The sequence below is a fragment of the Pseudonaja textilis genome, chromosome 1 (assembly GCF_049901715.1).
Source record: "Pseudonaja textilis isolate UNSWEBS1 chromosome 1, rPseTex1.2, whole genome shotgun sequence".
Taxonomy (NCBI): Eukaryota; Metazoa; Chordata; class Lepidosauria; order Squamata; family Elapidae; genus Pseudonaja; species Pseudonaja textilis.
Window position 1 is genome coordinate 323,068,857 of NC_141990.1, and position 23,529 is coordinate 323,092,385.

At 46.5% G+C, this 23,529-nt stretch overlaps 1 protein-coding gene across 1 annotated transcript in view; it reads left to right on the forward strand.

Annotated features, from left to right (window-relative positions):
* Positions 1-9,367, forward strand: part of BSG (basigin (Ok blood group)) — a 35,931-nt gene extending 26,564 nt beyond the window's left edge. Inside the window, exons 6-9 of the mRNA XM_087922697.1 lie at positions 360-636; positions 4,999-5,026; positions 6,188-6,257; positions 8,228-9,367. Of these exons, the coding sequence (XP_087778823.1) occupies positions 360-636; positions 4,999-5,026; positions 6,188-6,245 (363 nt within the window). The 3' untranslated portion in view covers positions 6,246-6,257; positions 8,228-9,367. The remainder of the gene's footprint in view (positions 1-359; positions 637-4,998; positions 5,027-6,187; positions 6,258-8,227) is intronic.
* The last annotated feature ends 14,162 nt before the right edge of the window (positions 9,368-23,529 follow it).

Genomic DNA, 23,529 nt, shown 5'->3' on the forward strand with positions numbered 1-23,529 from the left:
CGCTTAACCGTTGCAGGACCCCAGCAGTTATGTGATCAAAATTCAGGCAACTGGTTCAGACTTACGATGGCTGCCGTTTCCCAGGATCATGTGATCCCCTTTTGCGACCTCCTGACAAGCAAAGAGTCAGTGGGAAAGCCAGATTCACTTAATGACCGTGTTACTAACTTTCAACAAATGCCACGATTCGCTTAAACGATGGTGGCCAGAAAGGTCATAAAACGGGGGAAAAGCTCACTTAACATCTGCCTTGCTTAACAGAAACTTTGGGCTCAATGGTGGTCGTTTGCAGAGGACTTGTCTGTAGCTCTTTCTAAGGGTCTGCCTCTGGAGCTAGTGACACCCTTCTTCTCCTCCAGCCTGTTGCCAACGGCACTGAAGAAAGATTCTACATCCGATCCAATGGCACCAAGACGGATCTTCGGGTCATTTCTTTGGATCTGGAGAAGGACCCCGGGATTTACGTCTGCAACGCCACCAATGAAATGGGCGAAGGGAGTGCTGAGGTGACCCTGAAGGTGCGGAGCCGGCTGGCTGCTCTGTGGCCATTCCTGGGGATTGTAGCGGAGGTGCTGGTGCTGGTCACAATAATCTTCATCTACGAGAAGAGGAGAAAGCCCAATGAGATTCCTGAGGGTAAGGTGCTGGAATGGGCAAGGGGGAGATTAATCATAATACTATTGCAATCATATAATATTCTAATATGCTGGTACTAAAGAGCCACAGGGGTTAGAATGTAGTACCGTAGGCTACTTCTGCTGACTGCTGTCTGCCAGCAATTTGGCAGTTCGATCCTGACCGGCTCAAGGTCGACTGAAGCCTTCCATCCTTCCGAGGTGGGTAAAATGAGGACCCAGATTTGTTGCGGGCAACATGCTGACTCTGTAAACCGCTTAGAGAAGGCTATGAAGCGGTATATAAATCTAAGTGCGGTTACTTGTTAGTTAGTTCTGGGGAGGCATGACAAATACGAAAAACAATAAGTACCAAACAGACCACATGACTTTCCAGATAACCCTTTGTTTTGGCCGGGAAGGACTTCCTGTCTGTCCCTTTTCCTATGTCGGTGACTTCCTGTCTGCCCTCTTTCCTCATTTAACCATGGTAATTGGGTCCCATGTATGTCCCTGCTTCCTAACATGATGTGGGTATTAAACAAGTCTTGAGTACTAGGACAGCAATTCACATCAGCATCCAGTTGCCACATTCAACCGTTGAGCAAAAAGTCAGCCAGGGACACCTGCAAGAAGGACTGGTCTCCCAATAATATTGAGCAACTTGTTCAGCACTGTCACAACTTTGAACACCTGCTAAACAGGTGGAGTGGAGGCCGTAGTGCTTGCGCGCGAAGCTCCCCTCACGTGAGCAAAGGGCACTTGCGCGCAAAGCTCCATTTGCCCCAATGCAGCTCCATGCACAAGCACCCTCTGCTCACATGAGTGGAGCTCTGTGTGCGCATGCTTGCCTAGCTCTCCCGTGGCCTGGTGGGCTGTGGCTGCATGGCTGGGGACCCCTGAAATAAGAGATAATTCCTTCATCTCTGTCTCTCAAAACCCGAGTGGGAAGTTGGTGAGATCCTTGTGTTCTTTCACTTAATATGGATGACTCCTTCCAGGAATATCCAACACCGTTAATTTATTTTTCGTCTCTGTGACAGCTCTCCACATACTCCACCTCCAGAAGCAATTTTCTTCTGATGCGTTATCATGTCAAAGCAACAAATGTCTAACGATATACCATATTTTTTGCACTATAAGACGCTCCAGACTATAAGATGCACCTAGATTTTGGGGAGGAAAACGGGGGGGAGGGGAAGGGGGGGGATCTTCCTCTGCCTCCTTGCAGCAAACAGCCCGGTCAGCTTCAGCACAGCACGATTTAGCACGAGCAGCTGATTGGCGATTGGATTGGCCTCCCGGAATACCGCCGATCAGCTGTTCCAGGCTGCGGGGATCACTGCCGCCTCCGCGCACCCCATTTTCAGCCTTTCGCGCGTCCCATTTTTGGCCCGTTCCAGACCTCTGATCCCCGCTGGCTGGAATGAGCCAAAAATAGGACGCATGGATACGGTGACGGACGGTGGCAATCCCCACAGCTGAGCGGTGGTATTCCAGGAGGCCACTTGTGCTAATCATGCTGTGTTGAAGCTGACCGGGCTGTTTGCTGCAACGAGGCAAATTGCTGGGAGGCAGAGGTCGAAGGTCGGGGGCTGGCGGGTGGGCGGGGCTTCGGCAGCATTCGCTCTATATAGGAGCCTCTGTGGCGCAGTGGTCAGAGTGCAGTACTGCAAACTACTTCTACTGCAGCCAGCTGCCTGCAATTTGGCAGTTCGAATCCCACCAGGCTCAAGGTTGACTCATCCTTCCATCCTTCCAAGATGAGTAAAATGAGGACCCAGATTGTTGGGGGCGATATGCTGACTCTGTAAATCACTTAGAGAGGGGTGTAAAAGCACTATAAAGTGGTATATAAGTCTTTAAGTGCTATTGCTATAAGATGCACCGACATTTCCACCCACTTTTTGGGTGGGGAGGGGGAGTGCGCCTTATAGTGCGAAAAATATGGTAAAAGACATAAACCTGGCCCTATTTTTGACTGGGCCATTTAATTAACATTTATGAAGTGAGTAAATCAGCCCTTGGGTTTATCACGTCTTACACGATCAATGGACTAAGTATCCCCTGGACAGATTCGGCTGAAGTCCGCTTCGTGCAGCTGAGTCTCCACAAACAGCTGGTGCCAAGATGCTCTTATGTGCATCTGTATCAGGATTTTCCCGACATTGGGAAATTGCAAGGAGGTCGTGTATTAACAGAGGCCGAGAATGGAAAGCCTTTAAAAAATTGCTGTCAATCCTTTTCCCTGGGGGGGGGGAAATGGCTTTTCTGAGTGAAATCATTCTGTGTTGCCACTTATAATTTGGAGAGGGTTGGTTGAGATCTGTCCCTTAAAATGACAGCTAACCCTGCCCTGGGTTGAAGGCCTGTAAGGGGTCAGATTCTCTAGGGTTGAGATGCCTTAAGACAACGGACCCCAACCTTTTGGGGCACGGACTGGACCGGGCGTGGTTTCGTGTGCTGCCTGCATCCCACGGATGGGGCTTTGCTTGTTTGTGCGGCCTGGTTTGTGGCATGCCACGGCCCAGTGCCAGTCCACAAACTGGGGATGGGTGGGTGGGTTAGGGACCCCTGCCTTAAGCGGCTCCTGCATGTTCGCCCATTAGGTTGCCTAATTATACTAAGCTTGGCTTGGATTCCACACCTGAAAAGGAAATTAATCTCACTCCGATGGCAACTTCAGTGGTCTTGGGCACTGTGGAAACGTTGCTGAGTGAGACTTTATCTGCTCCCCTTGTTCCTTGTCTCCTGTGGGGGGCCAAAAACAATAACTGCTGCATAAATCAATGGGCAGGAATGTTTTTAAAATCCCCGGAGAAATCTCTTCGCCAATGTCAGCCTTATTTCACTGCTGTCAGCAGTGAATTTCTTCTCTTAGGAAGTATTCTCGTCAGTGTTTTTCCCTCCACATGTTTGCATTTTGAAAAAAAAAATATTTTTCCTTTAAATACCGGAGATGTTTCAGTCTAAATCAGAAATTCAGCACCTCCTCCTGTGCCACCCCCTTCTCTTCTTTCCTTTTAAAACAATTTTTTCTTTGCTGTGGAGATTTAAATCATTGTTCTTTATATTTTTCTTGGCAAGCCGGAAAATATTCTTGACTTTCTTCATCCTTATAAACTTAGTTAAAGTCCTGCTTCATGTATACGTTGTCTTTTGCAGCAATTCTTTGAATGGAGTAAAGGGAAAGGGAGAACCTTAGAGCAGGCGTGGGGAGCTATCGTCCTGTTACGATTTGTGGACTTCAATCCCCAGGATTCCTGAGCCAGCAGGAATTCTGGGAGTTGAAGTCCTCCAGTCATAAAGAGGCCATAGTTCCCTACTTCTGTCTTGGATGCCCAGGCTGCAGCCCACTACCGGGTCATGACCCATTCAGAACCGGGCCACACAAGTGGTGGGAGAGCCCCCACACACACACACACATACACACACGCACACGCCACTCACACAAAACCATCCCCTCTTCCCATCCCCCGTGCTGGGCTGGACCACCAAGCTGCAAAGGTTGGGGACCGCTGTCTTAAGAGGAGAGGAAGGTTTCTTGATTGGCTTAAAACTGTGTTTCTCAACCTCAGGTACTTACAGCTGTCTGGACTTCACCTCCCAGAGTTCCCCAGCCAGCATGCTGGCTGGGGAATTCTGGGAGTTGAAGTCTAGACAGCTGTAAGTTGAAGTCCAGACAGCTTAAAAGTGCCTATCTGGTTTAAAAGCTTGTAAATTTGGCATACTTGCTGGCATTAACGTTGAATTAAATTCTTTCTTGCTGCTGCCTGTTAACCCTTTGTGGTAAATGGAAGAAGTCCAAACTAAATCCACCTCTTGCTCTTGCCCTGGTTGTCTTGTCATCCATGTATGATCGTAGTGCCCATGTGCTAGTTTATCTAGCGGTGAAGACACCTGGCTAGAAACTGGGGGACCATGAGTTCTACTCCCACCTCAAGCACAGAAATCAGCTGGGTGACTTTGGGCCAATCCCCAGGCAACTGTGAATTCTGGTCTCGCGTTAGGTAGGAAAGTCACCTGGGTGACTTTGGACCAGTTCCTTTCTCTCAGCCCAAGCCACCTCACAGGGTTGTTGTGGGGAAAACAGAATGTATAAAAATAATAAAGGTGGGATGTAAATAAATGAATGTAGACGTGTTAAAAGCTAGGGATTATTAATTTTTTTTGACAAATAATAGATGGGATGATAGATAGATACAGTAGAATGAATTGGGGATGAAGGAGGTTAATTGCCCGGCCTCTCTGAGGAAACTGGGCGGTTTATAAATAGGAAATATAAATGTATATATAAATAAATCTGACAAAGTATGATTTGCTTATTCGCCAAAATCCTCTTGCTGACTTCAGTCTTTCTCCTCCTCTCTTCCTTTGCTCAAAGATGATGATGATGGAGGCTCTGCACCCCTGTAAGTATAAAGAATCCTTTTCCCCCACTCCTCCTGGTAAATCACCTCCTGAGGCCACTTGTGGGTGGGAGATTAGACAACCAGCTGGATGTGCCCAACTGCAACTACCTGAGCAGGCATAAAGGCTCTTCAGGAGGCTGCCTCCTGCCTGAGGGAACCAGGGTTAAGCCAGAGGCTGCTTACTGAAGCTGGCAGGTTGTGAAAGAGGAGCGGCAGGAAACAGAGAGGGGAGGGAAGAGCAACCCACAGGGCCCAAAGTGGGGGAGGGGGAGGGGGAGCAGGAGAAGGATTAATGGGTCCTTTAAAGTGAGGGGTGTGTGTCTATGTGTGTGTGTGTCAAACTGGATTTCTTCGAGGGCCGGATCAGTGTTAACAGTTGTCCTCCACAGGCCGGCCAAGAGAGGAACGTGGGATGGACGGCTCCTGCAACACCCTGCCAGCCAAAACAGGGCACCGGAGGGAGGGGGACAACACCCCCACACACCCCATTTTCAGCCTGGATGGCCTCCTGCAGCACTTTGCCGGGTTGTGGGGAGCCCAGAAACACACACACACACCCCAGTGCTCCATTCTGGTTGCCAGAGGCCCCCAAAAGGCACTTTGCTATTTCCAGGCCAGCCCCGTGAGCCAGATTTAAGCGCCCCCACGGGCCAGATCCGGCGGGTGAGCCTTGCGTTCGACGCCCCTGCTTTAAAGTCTAGAAACACAAGGGCTTGGGTTGGCTATGCCAGAGCAGATTTTCCTCAACCACGGCAACTTGAAGATGTGTGGACTTCCAACGCCCAGAATCCTAGGAATTGAACTCCACGCTTCGTCAAGCTGCCAAGGCTGAGAAACTGCTTCAAATTGTCTTGTCTCGAAATCTCAGCGTAGCTCACAGCTGGCTGGGAAATTCTGGGAGCTGAAGTCAACACGTCTTCAAGTTGTCGAGGTTGAGAGACACTCGCTTTTAACTTTGAGGAACACGGGCTGCCTGCTGTCTCTGATCAGATGGGTAGGTGAGAGGGTAGGTGAAAGGCAGAGCTTTCTAATTGTGTGTCTGTGTGTGTGTGAAGTATCAGCATAGGTCCTAGACTCCACCTACTTGCTAATCTAGTTTAGACTTTGACACAGATCATCCTTAAGGTCTAGAACTGACTGACTTTCCCTCTTGCCTCCCAGAAAAGGCAACACTGCAAACAACATGGACAAGAATGTGCGTCAGAGGAATGCAAACTAAACTCACGGCAAGGTAGGATTCCTGGGAGGGCCGAGCAACGGCAGGTGGGAGTCGCCCAATATGGCCACGTTGCACCCCACCATCCAGAGATGGAAAGAAAACCCCATTTTCGAAATTCTGGATTTGCTTTAGAAAAATAACAGCAACGGAAAAGGAAGTCCGCGTCTTCTCGGTCAGGAAATGCCATCATCCTGGCTGATTATGACAGAGGAATTAGTCAGTGGAATAGCTCGCCCCCAGAAGTTGTGGGTGCTCCCATTACCAGTCAAGAAGTGATTGGGCAATCATTGGTCCTGAATGGTATAAGGTCTCCTTCTTAATCAGGGAGTTGGACTAGAAGACCTCTGAAGTCCCCTTCAACCCTGTTGTTCTGTGTTCTACCCCGTTTTCCCAAAAATACCACCTATCCTGAAAGTAAGTCCTAGCTTGATTTTTTTAAAACATGTGCGCCCAATATAAGCCCTACCCCCAAAATAAGCCCTAATTAAGATCCCACCCACTCCAGAGTACATAGGGTAGGGATCGAGGGTGGGTGCAGCCGCCTTACTACTTACCTTTGGACAGTTGTAGCCAGGCCTCACATACCCCAATACCTGCCTTTGCCGGTTCCTTTCTTCTGCAGCCGGCAAGGCTTTCCTGAAGGCCTCTGGAGCTGATAACAAAGGTCTGGATCGATCCAGAGCTCTCTTATTGGCTGCGGAGGCCTTCAGGAAAGCCTTGCCGGCTGCAGAAGAAGTTCCTGAAGGCCTCTGACAGCGAAAAGGAGGCTGAGGGCGATCCACACAAATGAGGTTAGTCAATGGATGGCATTCCCCGAAAATAAGACCTGGTGCCTTTTTTGGTGGCAAAAAAATATATATAAGACAGAGTCTTATTTTCAGGGAAACACAGTAATACCCTCTAAAAGTTCTTGGACTGCGACTCGCATTATTTACACAAGAGGGACAAAAGTTGCAATCCCACACATTTTCAGGATACCAAGTTGGGAAAGGATGGAGCATGTAACCCCAATTTGAACCTCCCTTTGCACCTTGTATCTACTCAGCCAGGTGAAGGTCATTCGGCATTATTGCCCTATCCCACTCACCTAACAGGAATACCGGGAAGATGTAATGTATTACCGGTAGAAGGGAATAATTGTAGCTCAGGGTTAACTGTGGAGGCCTTGGTGCTTTCTGAGCTTGGTGATTTCCTTCCAGATATTTCATTACCCAACTAGGTAACATCATCAGTGCTGAGAGAGAGAGGGGTTTGCTCTGTTTGTATATGAGTGCGATGAATTGATCCCATAATCGGTGGCCACCCAGAACCTGTCCATATAAGAGAGTTGTCACAATTCAATATTTTTAAAACTCTTTCCCCCCCCGCAAACTCATATCCTTTAGTGCACATGAGTCTCGCATACTTCCCAGCTGGCATTCTTTTCATGCTATGTGTCAGCAGTCCAACTAACCAACTCCAAGCCAATAAACTCCCAAGGCGATCAATTCCTCAAAGTTCCACTGTATTGGAGTCGTCATACTGGCACATCTGGGAAAAGCCACATCTGAGAGTTCAAAAGAGAAGTCCAAGGTCCCTCCCCTGCACCCATCAGTCCATCACACGGCCCAATCAAATCTTCGTCCCAACTGGAGACACCCCTCCAGTCGCTCCCCTCCAGGGGCAGGGCAACATGTCCTTGACTGTCTGAGAAAGGAATGTTGTTGTGTCTAATCTTCCTCCTCTCTATGAAATCCCCCCTCCCAAATTCCCTCAGGCACTGAATGCGGCAGCCTCGAAGCTTCCAAGTAAAAAATGACTTCCAAGGCTGACACTGTGTTTTGAAGTCATCCTTGGATGGGATTGGGATATTTGGATTTGCCCTTAACTCGTGTGTGTGTGTGTGTGTGTGTGTGTGTGTGTGTGTGTGTGTAAACACCCACGATACAATGCATTCGTTGAGCCTAATTATATATTCTGTCTCCTCTCTCTCTCTCTCTCAGGTGACACATGAAACCTAAGCAGACAACTTAGATGTTTCTTCTGACACTTTCCTGCTGTAAAACCAACAATATTTCTAGAACATCCTTGCATCCTTTTTTTTTTTTAAAAAAAAAGGAAAACAAAAAAAGCAGTGAGAGATCTTTTAGCCTTTACGTTTTAACCACACATAAAAGTCTTTTTCTCTTTGTCCTCACTGCTGAATCTTGAGAGTTGGGGAAAGGAAAATGGAAGGCCTGGGGGAAATTACATTTCAAGAAAACGTCGCCAGTTAGTTTTAAGAACCATCATCCCTCACTCAAGAACGTGCTGTTCTCTTTTCTCTCTCCCTCTCTCTCTCTTTCTCTCCCCCACCCCTTTTTTTTTTAAGTAGCAGACCATAGGGGGAGTTATTAAATTAGTCCCAATTTAATGATGCAGTAGCATGAAGCAATCTTAGAGTTTTAACTCACCCTCAACTTTAGGAAGGGCAGTGCTTCAACCCTGTGTAAGTTTGGCCAGTAGAAGAGTCGGCCTCCCCTTCTCTTCCTTACTTGGTCTCCCTTGGACCACAAACTCCGCAATCTCACACCGCCATCGTCTCCGAATCCCGGAGCGAAGATACCACAAAACACGGGGTTGTCGCGCTGCTTGTGTGTCGGTGTGTTTTGTGTTTGGCTTCTCGGGCCTTGGAAGATGACCGCCGCCTTCTGCCATTCCTCTCTGCAGCCCCTTGGGGCTCTCCTTGGAGACGCGTCATCTTGTGCGCTTAAGACACACACAGCGATGGTGCCATAATTGCTCGGAAGACCAAAGACAAGGACGGCCCACAAGCCAGAAGGGAGCTGAAAGTCGGAAGCTCACACTTTATATACACGTAGGGTTGTATTTCCAGCTTATCTGATGGTGTCTCCTTTTGAGTCTCGTGACATTTTAGACGGCAATTAATCACCGAGGCCAAAAGACAAGCCAGGACGTCACGCTTGTGCGGCTCCTCCTCCGTTTTGTCCCAACGCCGTTGGCCTGTGCCAAGCGGGGAGAATGTCCTTGCGGCTTGTTGGGCCGACCCTTGTTTTGGTTTCCATTGGAATAGGTTATTGTTTTAAATAAGCTGAGCTTTCTCTCAATAAAACAAGACTCGGTTGTTTTGGTTTCTTTCCCTATTCTCGTTCCTTGTTTGTTTTTTGAGTGCTGGCTGGGGAATTCTGGGAGTTGAAGTCCATGCGTCGCAAAAGTTGACACGGTTGGGGAAATCCTGTTCGGGAAGATCACTTTGCAACAGGTGAGGTTGGGAAGGAGGCTGATACGGAAAGGCAGGCAAAGGGAGAAGGAGGCGTTGAGTTGCTGCCCTCTGGGGACCCTTCAGGGTACAAGTCAGTCCTCGACTTAAGGACCACAGCGGAGCCCCAAATTTATGTTATTGTGAGGCATTTGTTAAGTGAGCTTTATCCCGTTTTACAACCTTTCTTGCCGCTGCAGGTGAATCACTGCAGCTGATAAGTTAGTAACCTGGTTGTTAAGTGAATCTGGCTTCCCCCCCGTTGCTTATCAGAAGGTCACAAAAGGGGATCACAGCAACGGTCATAAATACGAACCAATTGACAAGCATCTGAATTTTGATCACATGATACAGAGGCCATAACTGAAAAAAACGGTCATAAGTCACATTTTTCCAGTGCCGTTGTAACTCTGGTCGTGAAACGAACTGTTGTAAGTCAGGGACTATTTGCCAGTGTCGGTGAAATAGCCTGCTGGTGGCTGTTGCCGTCGCTTCAAAACGAGCGTTGGGACTCGTCCTGCTGAGTAACGCCCCCAACTCTGTGGCAGTTTTTGACGAGGCTCTGAAGGGCGCCCTGCAAGTTGTGCCTTACAGTAGTCCAGCCCACTTCACTAGATCCCAAACTAAATACAAGCTCTGCCCAAGAAGTCTGCTGACCCACTTCCTGTCTGAGCTGCATCTCTTTAACGTCGTCCGCAGTTTTCCTCTGCTTGTGGATTTTGACGATATTCTTAATTCACTCAGGTCTGTGCAAAGCCCAACCCTGTAGGCTTACACCAGTGGTGGGATTCAAACCTTTTTACTACCGGTTCTGTGGATGTGGCTTGGTGGCCGTGGCAGGGGAAGGATATACTGCAAAATCCCCCTTCCCTCCCCACCCCACTAACCTGTTTTCCAGCTCCCTTCTCCTGTGCAGGGCAACCAAAGGAGACCCAGCCGATCAGCTGGGACTCAATGGGAGGCAGAGAAGAGATGGGGTTGGCGGGGCCAGTCAGAGGTGGGATTGGCCGGTTCTCCGAACTAAAAATTTCTGCTACCGGTTCTCCAGAACCGGTCCGAACCTGCTGAATACTCACCTCTGTCTTACACCTGTTGTAACAAGGCATCGTTTACCCCGGTAACTTTGTCCATCACTGATTGTGGATGACCGAGACTGGAAGCTGAACCTGTTGGGAGTGTAAGGAAATGAGTGACGGATCCATGGAAACACGGCAGGGTCTGGGTTGGGTTGGGGGAGCCATCCCCCCTCCTCTTTAAGGGTTCTGGAACAAGTCATTGTTCTGCTTTCTAAGAAAAAAAGGCAGCCACCCTGGCTCGGGATAAAACAGACCCACTCCTACTGGGAGTTAGGATAGGGAGTCCTCAACTTACGGCCCAACAATTGAGCCCAACTTTTCTGTTCCTAAGTGAGACACAGGTTAAGTGAGCTCTGCCCCGTTTGATGACTTTTCCTGCGAATCATTGCAGTTGATAAGCTAGTAACCTGGTTGTTAAGGCTTCCCCACTGACTTTGCTTGTCAAAAGGTCGCCAAAGGGATCATGTGGGACACTGCTACCGTCATAAACATGAACCAGCTGCCAAGCATCTGAATTTTGATCCTGCGACCATGCGGATGCTGCAACGGACGTTTCAGTGCCGTTGTAACTTTGAACAGTCACTAAATGAGCTGTTGTAAGTCGAGGATGACCTGTATATAAATTTTAACACATTACAATATCATTTATTATTGTTGCCTTCGCCAACTTAGGAAAAATGTCCCTGGAAACAAATCCATCAGAAAATGTAAGTCATCCTCAACATATAACCAACAATTAAAAGCAGAAAGCCTATTATTGTGCAAGGCAGTTGTTAAGTGAGTCGTGGCCAATTTAAACCTTTTTTGGCCACTTTGTTAAATGAGTCACTGCAGTTCAGCCAATCTGGCTTTTCCTACTGACTTGTCGGAACCACAGCTGGGAAAGTCACAAATGGCGATTATGGGATCCCAATTCCTGCACCCGTTATATAAACACAGGTTGACCTCAACTTGCCACCACATCCCTTTGTTCAAAGTTGGTTGTATTATAATGAAGCCTTGCATTACAGGTAGGCCTCCATTTACGACCACAATTGAGGCCCATATTTTTTTTTTAGCTAAGTGAGAAGTTTCATAAATGAGGTTTGCCCCATTTTTGCCACTTTTTCTGCCCCAATTGTTGCATGATTCATTACAGTCGTTAAGGGGGCTTCCCCTTTGACTTTGCTCGTCAGAAGGGCGCAAAAGATGATCCCAGGGCCCGGGAGACTGCAATCGTCATAAAAATGAGCCAATTGCCAAGCGTTCAAATTTTGATCACATGACTGATGACCTGGGGCAAGGCAGGGAGGCAAAACCCAGCCAGCTGATAGTTTGAATTCCCCTTTATTGCTCCAACTTTTCCCCCAAACGCTCCCACGTTTATGGCAAGTCCCGGAGCAAAGTGCTCTCTCACACACACACACCTGTAGCAGCCTCTGGCTGCGAGTAGTCCAACAAAACGCAGTTAGCACATCAGCTTCAAGACGAGAAGTCCAGCGAGGCAAAGAAACAAAAGCCGTAATAAGGCAAGTCCAGCAAACCGGCTTCTGCAACGGCATACAAAACTCCATGAATTCAGCACTTGTTTCCGATAAATGCCTTTCCCCACAGTCTCAGTCCACAGGTGTGCCTTGTGAAGCGGGGCGGGGCGCTCTCCTCCTGAGTTGTCGGGTCGGCCTATGCTGTTCCTGTCTCCTCTCCACTCTCCGTGCTCAGGGATCAGGAGGGGGCGGTCCTTGTTTGTCGCCTGAGCTCCGTTGCTCCTCATCTCCACTGCCTGCCCTCTCTTCCCCTTTCTCGCGGTTGTCCTGCCCTCATTCTTCCGTGCTGGCAGGCTGTCCCGTGCCTGAGGGGGTCCCTCGTCCTGCTCCTTCCCGCATTCCTCCAAAGCCATTGAGGTCAACCCCTCGACCTCCGTCAGCCCCTGCTCCTGCTCTTCCTCCTCTGTGGATTCAGGCTCCGACAGGGCCATGACACGTGACCATGTGGATGCTTCAACAGTCTGAAGTGGGGAAAACAGCCGTGTCACTTTTTTCACCGCCGTTGTAACTTCAAACTGTCGCTACGTGAATTATTGTAAGTCGGGGACAATCTGTAGGTGCTTACAATCCCACACAAACATACTAGACGATCCACCTTTTTCTTTAAAACGCACCAGGATTTTGTATTTTATGCTGCCTGAAATATATATTTTTGCACCCCAAGAAATCCTGGGTGCTGACTGCCTTGAAGCTGTTATTTCACATTAAACGAGCAGAGACCATTTCTCTTTTTTAATAAGAGATGGAAGAACAAAACACTCCCAAGTTTCTTCCGGTCAAAATTAGTTCGTAAGACTTCTTGGCATAGTTTGCTGCCCTCCGGCAGCCTCGCGAGTTTCAACATTTGCTTAATGTTTTCTATAGCACAATGATGCATCCTGGGTGCTTGAAGAGAGAACAAAACAAACCAGGGAAAACTAGGTCAAAGGACAAACTTGGCTTATTTTATGCAGCTCTGCCTCCTGCAGTCAAGTTATAAAACCTGCCAGAATTTAACACAGCTCTTGTGTTCCGCTGTGGTTGGCCCAAAACCACACACGGAGAACTCAGAGATAATATTCACCGTGTTAAATCTGCGTTTCCCAGTTAACGACTGGTGGAGTTTTAGTGACAAAACCCTGGATGGGATGTCCTGACTTGGCTGTCAACCCTGAAGCTGACCTGACGGAAGCCATTTTAGAAGGTTCAGTGTTGCCACACTGGAGTGGAAGGATAAGGAGGCGGGATTTGAGATAGCTGAGATTTTGTAGCCAAAGCAATATATTTCTCTTGAGACCCAAGGACATTCTCACACCTGGCCAGAGGAAGGAGGAGGAGGAGTGCTGTCACCAGGCCACCAGACAGCGCCGTGATTGGATCATGTGATTGATTGTTTTGAGAAAATGACAAACTGAATGAGGTGAAAACCGCGGAAAACCTTCAGAGTCGGTTTTCACCAGATCTGTGCCAATATGATATCCAATAAAGCTATTCGTTCAGGCATCTTAATGCCTCGAAGTGTTGTTTAGCTATGGGTCTGTTACCTGGAACCCTGACATTGGCAACTTTAAGACTTGTGGACTTCGACTCCCAGAATTCCCCAGCTGGCTAGGGGATTCTGGGAGTTGAAGTCTACAAGTCTTGAAGTTGCCAAGGTTGGACATCTCTGATATAGGCCATGGGCTTTATTTCTATCTGGGCCTAGAGTCACCAGCTTTGAGTAAATTTTAAGATTCAATGAGAACACAAAGCATTTCTTGAGGTATTTTTTCCCCTCTTTGCATCTAGCAAATATCTATAGAGATTCTCGGTCATCCAGGTCATGGTTGTTCCAAAGGTGCATTTTCAGGAGGCAACTGGACTTTCTTATTTCTTCTTTTGAAGACTCTTCACTTCTCATCTAAGGCAACTTCTGTTCCATGGGTTGATTGTTCTCACTGTCAGAAAATTTCTCCTTATTTCCAGGTTGAATCTCTCCTGGATCAGTTTCCATCCATTATTCCTTGTCTGGCCTTCGGGTGCCTTGGAAAATAGCTTGACCCCCTTCCTCCTCTCTGTGGCAGCCCCTCCTCAAATATTGGAAGACTGCTCTCCTGTCTCCCCTGGTCCTTCTCTTCACTAGACTAGCCAGGCCCAGTTTAAACCTTAACATCCAGATGTCGGCAGTTATCAGAATCGAATAATACAACAGCAGCAATTAAATTCCATAACTTAGGATAACTACCTTCCCTGTATCCTAAGCCAGTTCCTACCGTAGTTATCTGAGAAGAATTCCTAAGGTTCTCCTTAGCTTGCTAGAGGAAGCTGTTGGGTAGGACCCTGAAATCGGGGTGTTTCCCACTATTTCAGGCTGGTGAAAATAAAAGTGACCTATTTTTTGAAAGCAGTAAAGACGGAGAGAAACAAGAGACCAATTCTGGCCTCATTGAACCGGAATGTTTTGTGTAAAATAAAACAAGATGGATCTGCCAAACCTTTGCAATACAGTGCATCGGTTACTAGGCTTCAGTGTTGCTACAGAATTGGTTTTTCCATGGCGTGAACAAGCTTTATTGACTGTCCCTGGTCAATAGCAACCACTAAGGAATTGCTGTTCCTACTTGCAGGCTACTGACTGTGTCTCATTTACAAAGGTTGGGAGTAATTCCCTGGTGATAGTGATCTATTTGCAAAATTGCACACACACACACACACACACACACACATCCTTCCCTCCCTCGCCTTTTTTCGATCTGGTCTTGCAACTCCATCAGGCTGAGGGCAAATGGTATGCTGGAGGCAGGACAAATATCTTTTTTTTCTTCTCCTAGATCAGAAAGGATCGGTTGATTCCAATTTGAGCCAAGCTTCAACCTGCAATCTCCCAGGTAGAAGATGCCAGTGGCCAGGTACAAGAATTCATTTTTCTCCCCCATAAATGTGGGTGCTAAGAGAATCCCTGGCGGTCAAAAAGACCTGGAGAAATAGCACTCGATGGCTGAAAAATGGGAATTGCTGATTTTTTTCCCCACAATCAGCAATTCCCATTTGGTCACCTGAAAATTAAGAAGGGCCTTGGTGAGTCCTCTGAGCTTGGTGGCTTGCTCGCAAACGTTTCGTTACCCAACTAGGCAACATCATCAGGGTAAGGGAGTGGTGGGGTGGGTTGCTTGCTGTTTTATAAATACAGGTAGTCTTTGACTTAATAACCACAATTGGGACTATGATTTCCAACGCTAAGCAAAAAGCTGCGGTCAAGGAGTACCTGTTTTGATGGCCTTTTTGCCATGGTGGTTAAACAAATCATGGTTTGTTTGTTTTTTAAATGAATCAAGTATTTTGATACCGAAATATAATTTTATCATATTTTATTTATCTACATATTAAATTATTGTATTTGATTCCAGTTTCATTTTAAACTGTATTTTATTTGAATTTCACTTTAAATGGTATTTTTATCCAATTTCATTTTAAATGGTTTTTATCAGATTTTTGTAATGATTTGTGTCTAGAACTCTGCACTTTGATATGGCACAAGGGGCAGGGCTAATCAGTAAAGGAAACTGAACTGTGGGGAGAAGTGAATCAAATGGTTGTTCATTGAATCCAACTTCCCTCTTCAATTTTGTGTGTTGGAAGCTGATTGGGAAGTTGGAAATAAAGATCAATCAACCCCAATCTAGTCCCATTTTAGCCACAAAAGCCATCTTGGCCACCTTAGGCCAGTCAGTCTCAGTGTGACCCACCTCACAGAGGTTTTCTTGTGAGGAAAATAGGAAATGGGCCTGGTGGATATGTTTGCCACCTTAGGTCAATGGTGGCTAACCTTTTGGGGCTCCTGTGCTAAAAACTGTGCGCGTGCCAGCAGATACGCACTTGCGTGCCAGTACCCAGAATGCAATGCGCCCCCCACTCCCTGCGCATGTGCGCGCAATCTTCCCCCGCCACTCCCTTACTTGCACTGCACCTCACAGTTGATTTTTCGGTCTCTCGGAGGCTTGGAAAAAGCCTCTGCAAGGCTTTTCAGGACAAATTGTAGGCCCGTTTCGTCCCTTCTGGTATTACAGGAAGTGACAAAACGGGCCTATAATTCGGCCTGAAAAGCCTTGCAGAGGCTTTTCCCAAGCCTCCGAGAGGCCGAAAAAGGCCTCAAACCAACCCCCCCACAAATCAGCTGTGAGGCGCACGCATGCACAGTGAGGTAAGTTTGCCTTTCGGCTCGCGTGCCAGCACCAATGGCTCTGCGTGCCACTTATGGCACGCGTGCCATAGGTTCACCAACACGTCCTTAGGTTTTTTTGTAAAATGTGGGCCAGGAAAATCCACAGGATGGCAGCAGAGAGTCAGGATAGACGCAGCTTTTGTTATATTTTTTGTTTTTTCTTCTCTCTTTTTTTGTCCTTTCTCCCCCCACCCCCCCTTGCATATTTGGAATAAAAGAGAGGGGGAGGGGGAGAGAGAGAGAGATCCCAGATCTGCTGGCTCCACCTGAACATTTTCGTGGGACAATCTGATCAATGGAAAGCACTAAATGCTGTTTCAGTCTCTCTTTTGCAGGGGTTGGCCAGTCTAGGAAAAAAAAAAGGACCAGGGAGGACACGATAGCCGTATTCCAGCGTTTGAGAAGGTGCCACAAAGAGGGGAAGTGACTACAAAGAGGAAGAGGGGAAGTCAACTTATTTTCCAAAGCCCCTGAAGGCAGGACAAGAAACAATGGATGGAAACTCATCCAGGAGAGAAGCAACTTGGAATTCAGAAGAAACTTCCTAGCCGTGAGAGGACAATTAAGCAGTGGAAGAGATTGCCTTCAGTCGTTGTGGGTGCTTCATCAATGGAGGTTTGTAAGAAGACACTGGATCCTCCTATACCACTGAAATGGTGGTATAGGCTTCCCTGCTTGACCAAGAGGCTCCAAGGTCTCTTCCAGCTTTATTCTGATTCTTGACTCTTTTTAGATCCACCTGGAAGCATCCTTTTTCCAGCAGGCATCAGAAGACTCGGGGAGGGGCCGATGCTAAGCTTTCACATATCACGGATTGCCAAAAGAAACCCCAAAGTGATGTAAGTTATAATAGGTACCTGTTATGACTCCCTTTCAAAATTCCAACGAACAAAACAGAAAGCGGCCGTTTCACAATTAAATCAAACGGAAAGAAGTCTTACAAGATAACGGCTGACAGGAATCTCAATCCACAGCATAAATCTTTACTCTGTCTGGCAAACCAGTCCTGGCAATAAATCTCTAGTCTCAGAGCTTCTTGCTGTAACGTCCTCACTCAAATAAGTCACTTTGTTCCTGGCAAACTGTACCAGCCCAGCTGTGTCCTTTTATACTCATTGAGGCAACGTGCTAATTTACTGACTCGCTCTCCTCATTCGCTCCAGCTGAGTTTGCCTTCTCAACCGTCTTCTGTTTTTTACATTTAACCACAAATTTTCCAAGTTCTCATCTCCACTAGAAGACTCTCTCAAAACTTCCCTGTCAGCCATTCCCGGCTGTTGATCAGATAAGGAACCAGAGGAGGTCAAAGGTCCTGACAATTCTAATACATCAGGTCTGTCGTCCTTCGTCACGTCCATCTCCTCATCCTGGTTACCAGTCCAATCACTGAGCCATGCCGGCTCATATTTTTCTGCCATGTCTTCCTCACTTGAACTCATATCAGTCACAGGAGCTGAATCCAAGCCCAGAGCCACAACAGGTACCTCCTCAACTTACAACTGTAATTAAGCCCAGAATTATGGACATAAGTCGTAATGGTCATTAAGCAGATCATGAGGTGACAGCACCTGGTTTTATTTTATTTTGGGGGGTGGTGGTAATTAAGTGAACCACCAAGGTCACTAAGTGAATGTTATGGTTATTAAACGAACCCATTGTACCCCTGTAGGAAGTTAGCACCCACCCCTCTCCTAGAAAAATGAAATATCCTAAGGAATATTAAAAAGGCAGAATATCTCCCCTAAAAAGAGAACTAGAAACTCAGAAGCAGAAACGCAGAGAGGCAGAAGCTCACCCCTCCACCTTTGTTAATAGGTGGGCCATTAACAACTAGGCCAGAGTATTCCACATAACCAAGGCCTCTACCCACCTCACCACATGGCCTGGGAAGATTGCATCAGCCAGCACTCAGGCGAAGCCATGCGGTCCAGACAAAGCCTACAAAGTTAGCTAAGACCCCGCCCCTGGGAGTCTGACAGCCAATGGGATGCATTTCTTACGCGTCTTTCCAAGCAGTCACCGTGTTTCCAGTGTCTTTCTTCACCACCTGGAACTGAACCCAGAAGGATCATTCTTCCAACACCCCAAAGGCACAAAGCCACTGGTTGTAACCGGCACATGTTTCTGATGCTGATGGCATGAAAAATATTTTCTCTCCTTAATTTGCAAACCAACACCTGGGATTTTTCGCAGCAGCACCTGCTGGGAAAGGCTAGCATTTTGTGGTTCCTTGAATGTAGCCCCCTGACTCTCAGTTCTTGGTCTCCACTGGAGCACTGCTGAACAACGTGGAGAAAAGAAACCGTGGGCGCTGAGCTAGGAAGAGGCTGTCACTTCTCAGAGCGTGTTCAACCGGTGACTCAGAGAAATGCAGCAGGCCGGTGCCCTCCCTCACACGAGGAAGGGCTGACTCAGTGTCGAGTGCACACGTTGGGAGTGTCCTTACTCAGCTCGGCTGCCACTTGGCCAGGAAATTTCACCCCCAATGGGGAGGATGACACGATTTTCACCTCCAAGTCCTTCTTCCTCTCCGCCTCCTTTTCTCTCTCTCTCTCGCTTGTAAAGAAATGGAAAGCATCCGTACACACGTGCTTGATAGTTTGCAGGGGATTGTGATTCACTGCACAGCCAGCCAGGTCTTTAGGCTGGATTTGGCATTTTTCTCCACCCAGGTCCTTCCCTAGGAGAGGCAGATGTTGTTTGACGGTGTTAAAAAGGTTTTGTCACAGGATGTCAGGCTGTTTGTTTGTTTGTTTATTAATTAATTTATTTATTTATTTAGTCAAGCGATTATAAGATAACAGGTATAAGTATGAACATAGTTATGAATACATGAAATGGATACATATAAGAAAAATGAAAAAATAAAAATAAAAGAGAAACAATAGGACAGGGATGGTAGGCACATTGGTGCGCTTATGCACGCCCCTACAGACCTCTTAGGAAAGGGGTGAGGTCAATAGTAGACAGTCTAAGGTTAAAGTTTTTGGGGTTTGGGGAAGAAACTACAGAGTCAGATAGAGTATTCCAGACATTGACCACTCTGTTGCTGAAGTCGTATTTCCTGCAATCAAGTTTGGTGTGATTAACCTTGAGTTTGTATCTATTGTTTGCTCTTGTGTTGTTATGGTTGAAGCTGAAGTATTCATTGACAGGTAGGACATTGCAATGTATAATTTTATGTACTATATTTAGATCAGACCGAAGGCAACGTAGTTCCAGGTTGTCTAGGTCTAAAATTTCGAGTCTGGTGGCATAAGGTATTCTGCAATGAGTAGAAGAGTGGAGAACTCTTCATGTGGAAATATTTCTGGACTTTCTCAACTGTATTAATATCAGATACGTAATGTGGGTTCCAGACTGATGAGCTGACCAAAGCTACCTTTTGCAGTTCCAGGTGAGGGTTTTGTCAATGGTGATGGTGTTGAAGTGGCAGCCCCAGAGACCACCCCAGTGAGTTATAGCATTGAAAGTTCGAGAGCAGAAATAGGCAGTTTTCTTTTTTTCCCTCTCCGGCTGATACAAACAGTAAAGAGAAGAGCAACAAAGATGATTAGAGGACTGGAAGCTAAAACCTATGAAGAACGGTTGCAGGAACTGGGCATGTCTAGTTTAATGGAAAGAAAGACCAGGGGGTGACATGATAGTAGCCTTTCAATATTTCTGCCACAAAGAAGAGAGGGTCAACTTATTTTCCAAAGGCAGAACAAGAAGTAACCGGTGGAAAGTAATCAAGGAAGGATCCAATCTAGATCCTAGAAAAAAAAATCCCGATAGAACAATTAAATCAGTGGAACAACTTGTCTCCAGAAGTTGTTGGGTGCTCCAACACTGGAGAAGGGCAAAGTTGGAGCTATTATTATCGGACTGTGTTGCCTTTGTGCCGCGCTCCGGGTCATCACAGGGGCTCCTACTAAAGGCACGGCTTCCAGTGCTAACCCATGGGTACCAACTGGTGGAATATGGATGCAAATCCCAGTATGAAATCCTATATACCATTTCAGACTCTTCTTAAAAACTTAAAACTTCCAGGGTCGGAGCATCCACTGAAACTCGGAGGCCGAGGACATCTCTGGCATGCCAACAAGGACCTGGCACAAAGCCCCGTCGCAGCTGTTTGGAGGCCAGATGGGATGATCTGCTCCTCGAAGTGACTGCAGCTTTTCAGTCTTCAAGCCAGATGGTCCATTTGGAGGGTCCATAACTCAGCTGAGTCCGGATCATTTACTTTGCAAATGGAAAGAACAAGGACCGTTCCCCAGAGATGCCTCTTTCTTAGGCTGGGAACAGGTTGATAATTTAAGGGCTGTTTGTATTTTTCATTAACCAAGCAAGGTCTCCCGGTAGGCCTGAGTTTCTGCCTCCCTCCAGTCTCCCTCTGTTTTTTTTTTAGCAACCTAATTTAATGGCTGAATTCTTCTGCATCAAACACCAGGTGTGCAAGATAGTGTAAGAGACCAGGGGGGAGATCTGGCTTGGTTTGTTCCCTTGCAAAGGTAAAGGTTCCCCTCACACATACGTGTTGGTCGTTTTGGCTGTGTGGGTGCTCATCTCCATTTCTAAGCTGAAGAGCCAGCGCTGTCCGAAGACGTCTCCGTGGTCCTGTGGTCGGCATGACTAAATGCCAAAGGCGCACGGAACGCTATTACCTTCCCACCAAAGGGATCCCTATTTTTCTACTTATTGTCAGCTCTGAGATTCAGCCGCCAAAAAATGAAAAGAGGGGTGGAGGAATTGGAAAGTTCAAAGTTAATCCGTATGTCGCCTTAAGAAATTCCAGCTGCAGTTAATTGGTTCTCGTGATTAATGAAGTGTAAGAAGTAGGAGGAGAGAAGGTGGATTTTGTGTAAGGTGAGAAAATGACTTTCACTTTTGGAAATGCCATAGAAATACCAGAGCTGTTCCTAATAAATCAATTGGAGATTGTATTGTCTCGGAGTGACTGATTACCATGGATAATTTCTGGATGCCTAACACTTACAGTTTTTGCGTGCTTTCGAACTGCTAGGTTGGCAGAAGCTGGGACAAGTAACAGGAGCTCCCACCATTACGGGGCGCTCGGGATTCAAATCTTTCTGATTGACAAGCTCAGCGTCTTAGCCACTGAGCCGCCACGTCCCTTTATGATTTTTACAAATAACTCCGGGCAGTGAATGTATCCAGCGCAACTTCCTTTTCTTATCTTCCCCACAACAAAAAAACCTTGTGAGGCGAGTTGGGCTTTTGCTAAGTAGTCCTCAACTTATGACCAGAATTGAGCCCTGCATTTCCATTGCTAAGCCAGACACTCATTAAATGAGCTTTGCTCCATTTTACAATGTCCCTTGCCACGATTATTAAGGGAATCACTGTGGTTAAAGTTGGCGACACAGTTATAGTGAACCTGGCTTCCCTGTTGACTTCTTAGCTTGTCAGAAAGTTGCAAAGTTTCAGTGACCCCCTGAGACACTGAAACTGTTATAAATATGCATTCCAGTTTCCAATTTGGATCATGTGATGATAGGAATGCTATAAGGGTTGCGTGGAAAAAAAACCCGGTCATAAATTGCCTTTAGCGCTCTTGTAACTTCAAAGGTTCCCCAAACAAGTGGTTGCAAGTGGAGGTACCTTGTTAGATGTGAAAATTTGCCTATTACACCTAAGAATGTATAGAACCAAAGAGATTCCATTTTTGTTCTTAATCCGACCTTCTAGAAAGATATCAGAACATTTATATTTAACTTGCTATTTTGCTAAGTTCTGCAAAGTTACAAAATATTATGTCCTTGGTTTGAGATTTCACGCTGGGATGCCCTGACATTAAAGGAAGTTTGTTAATGATCTACTGTGTAATCTTTTAAGTGAAAAACAGGAAAGATGATGATAAGGATAGCTATGGGATTTCCATGGGATTTCCATCTGGGAGGAGTTATGGAAAAACACCCCGGTCTATCCATTTCTTTCTGGTGAAAGTCCCTATAGACTCCTATGTGTGAAAAACAGGAAGCATTATGTAATCTTTTAAATGTAGTATCTTATAAAAGGCTATAATCATTTTAAGGGAGTGTCTCTTTCTCCTAATCTGCCATGAGGAGTTGGGGTCCGATATTTGCAAATATCTTAATTAAATAAAGCCTTCTACGGATCCTGGTTGTCACAGTCTGTTATTTATTTTTATACAAATCTCTCATACCTGTATATACAGGTAGTCCTCAATTCACAACCACAATAGAGCCCAAAGTTTATGTTGCTAAGTGAGAAATTGGTTAAGCAAGTTTTGCACCATTTTATGACTTTTCTTGCCACAGTTGTTAAGTGGATCACTGCCAGAGGTGGTATTCGGCGGGTTCTGACCAGTTCTGGAGAACCGGTAGCAGAAATTTTGAGTATTTTGGAGAACCAGCAAATCCCACCTCTGACTGGAGATTTTACAGTCTCTTTCCCCTGCCACGCCCACAGAACCAGTAGTAAAAAAAAAAGGTTGAATCCCACCACTGATCACTGCTATTGTTAAAATTGTTACACGGTTTGCAAAGTGAATCTGGTTTCCCCATTGACTTTACTCGTCAGCAGATCGTAAAAGGGGATTTGCATGAACCTGGGAGACTGCTACGGTTATAAATGTGAGTCCGCTGTCAAGCATCCGATTGTAAATCACGTGACTGAGGGGATGCTGAAACAGTCCTAAGTATGAACAATAGTCCTGATGTCAACTCAGAAAACATTTCTATGCCCGTTTTATAGTTTGTCAACAGAAAGGCGGCGGGGGGAGGAGTTTAAAAGAGCAGTGCAGCTGTTTGGAACTGAAAGTGCATTCCATTCATATCTTGCAAAGATTAGAACTAAGCTACCGGAATTTCTGCCACACAAAAATCTCTAATTGGAGAACATGATTGATGACTCTTTGGCTATGGACGTGTTTTGTTGGAGAATATGAATTATGATACGCCCAGAGGGGTGGGGGAAAACCAGGGTCAAGGGTGACAGTGAATTACATGTCTCAGAGTTGGTTACACGTGTCATGCCGACATGTTCGCTCCTAATAAACCCTTTGGAGGGTTGGAAGCTTGCCTCGAAGGTCATGATTTCATTAGGGCCACTGCCGGAATCCTAACACCTACCTCCCTTTTTTTCAGTGCCGTTGTACGGTCATTAAAAGAACCGTTGTACGTTGAGGACCACCTGAACATTGTAGATCAGAGAGGGAACATTTTATTTTTTCTAGAAATGGTTCATTTCTCAGTTCCCCCCTCTGGGTTAGGAAGAATGAAAGATCAACACCATCATG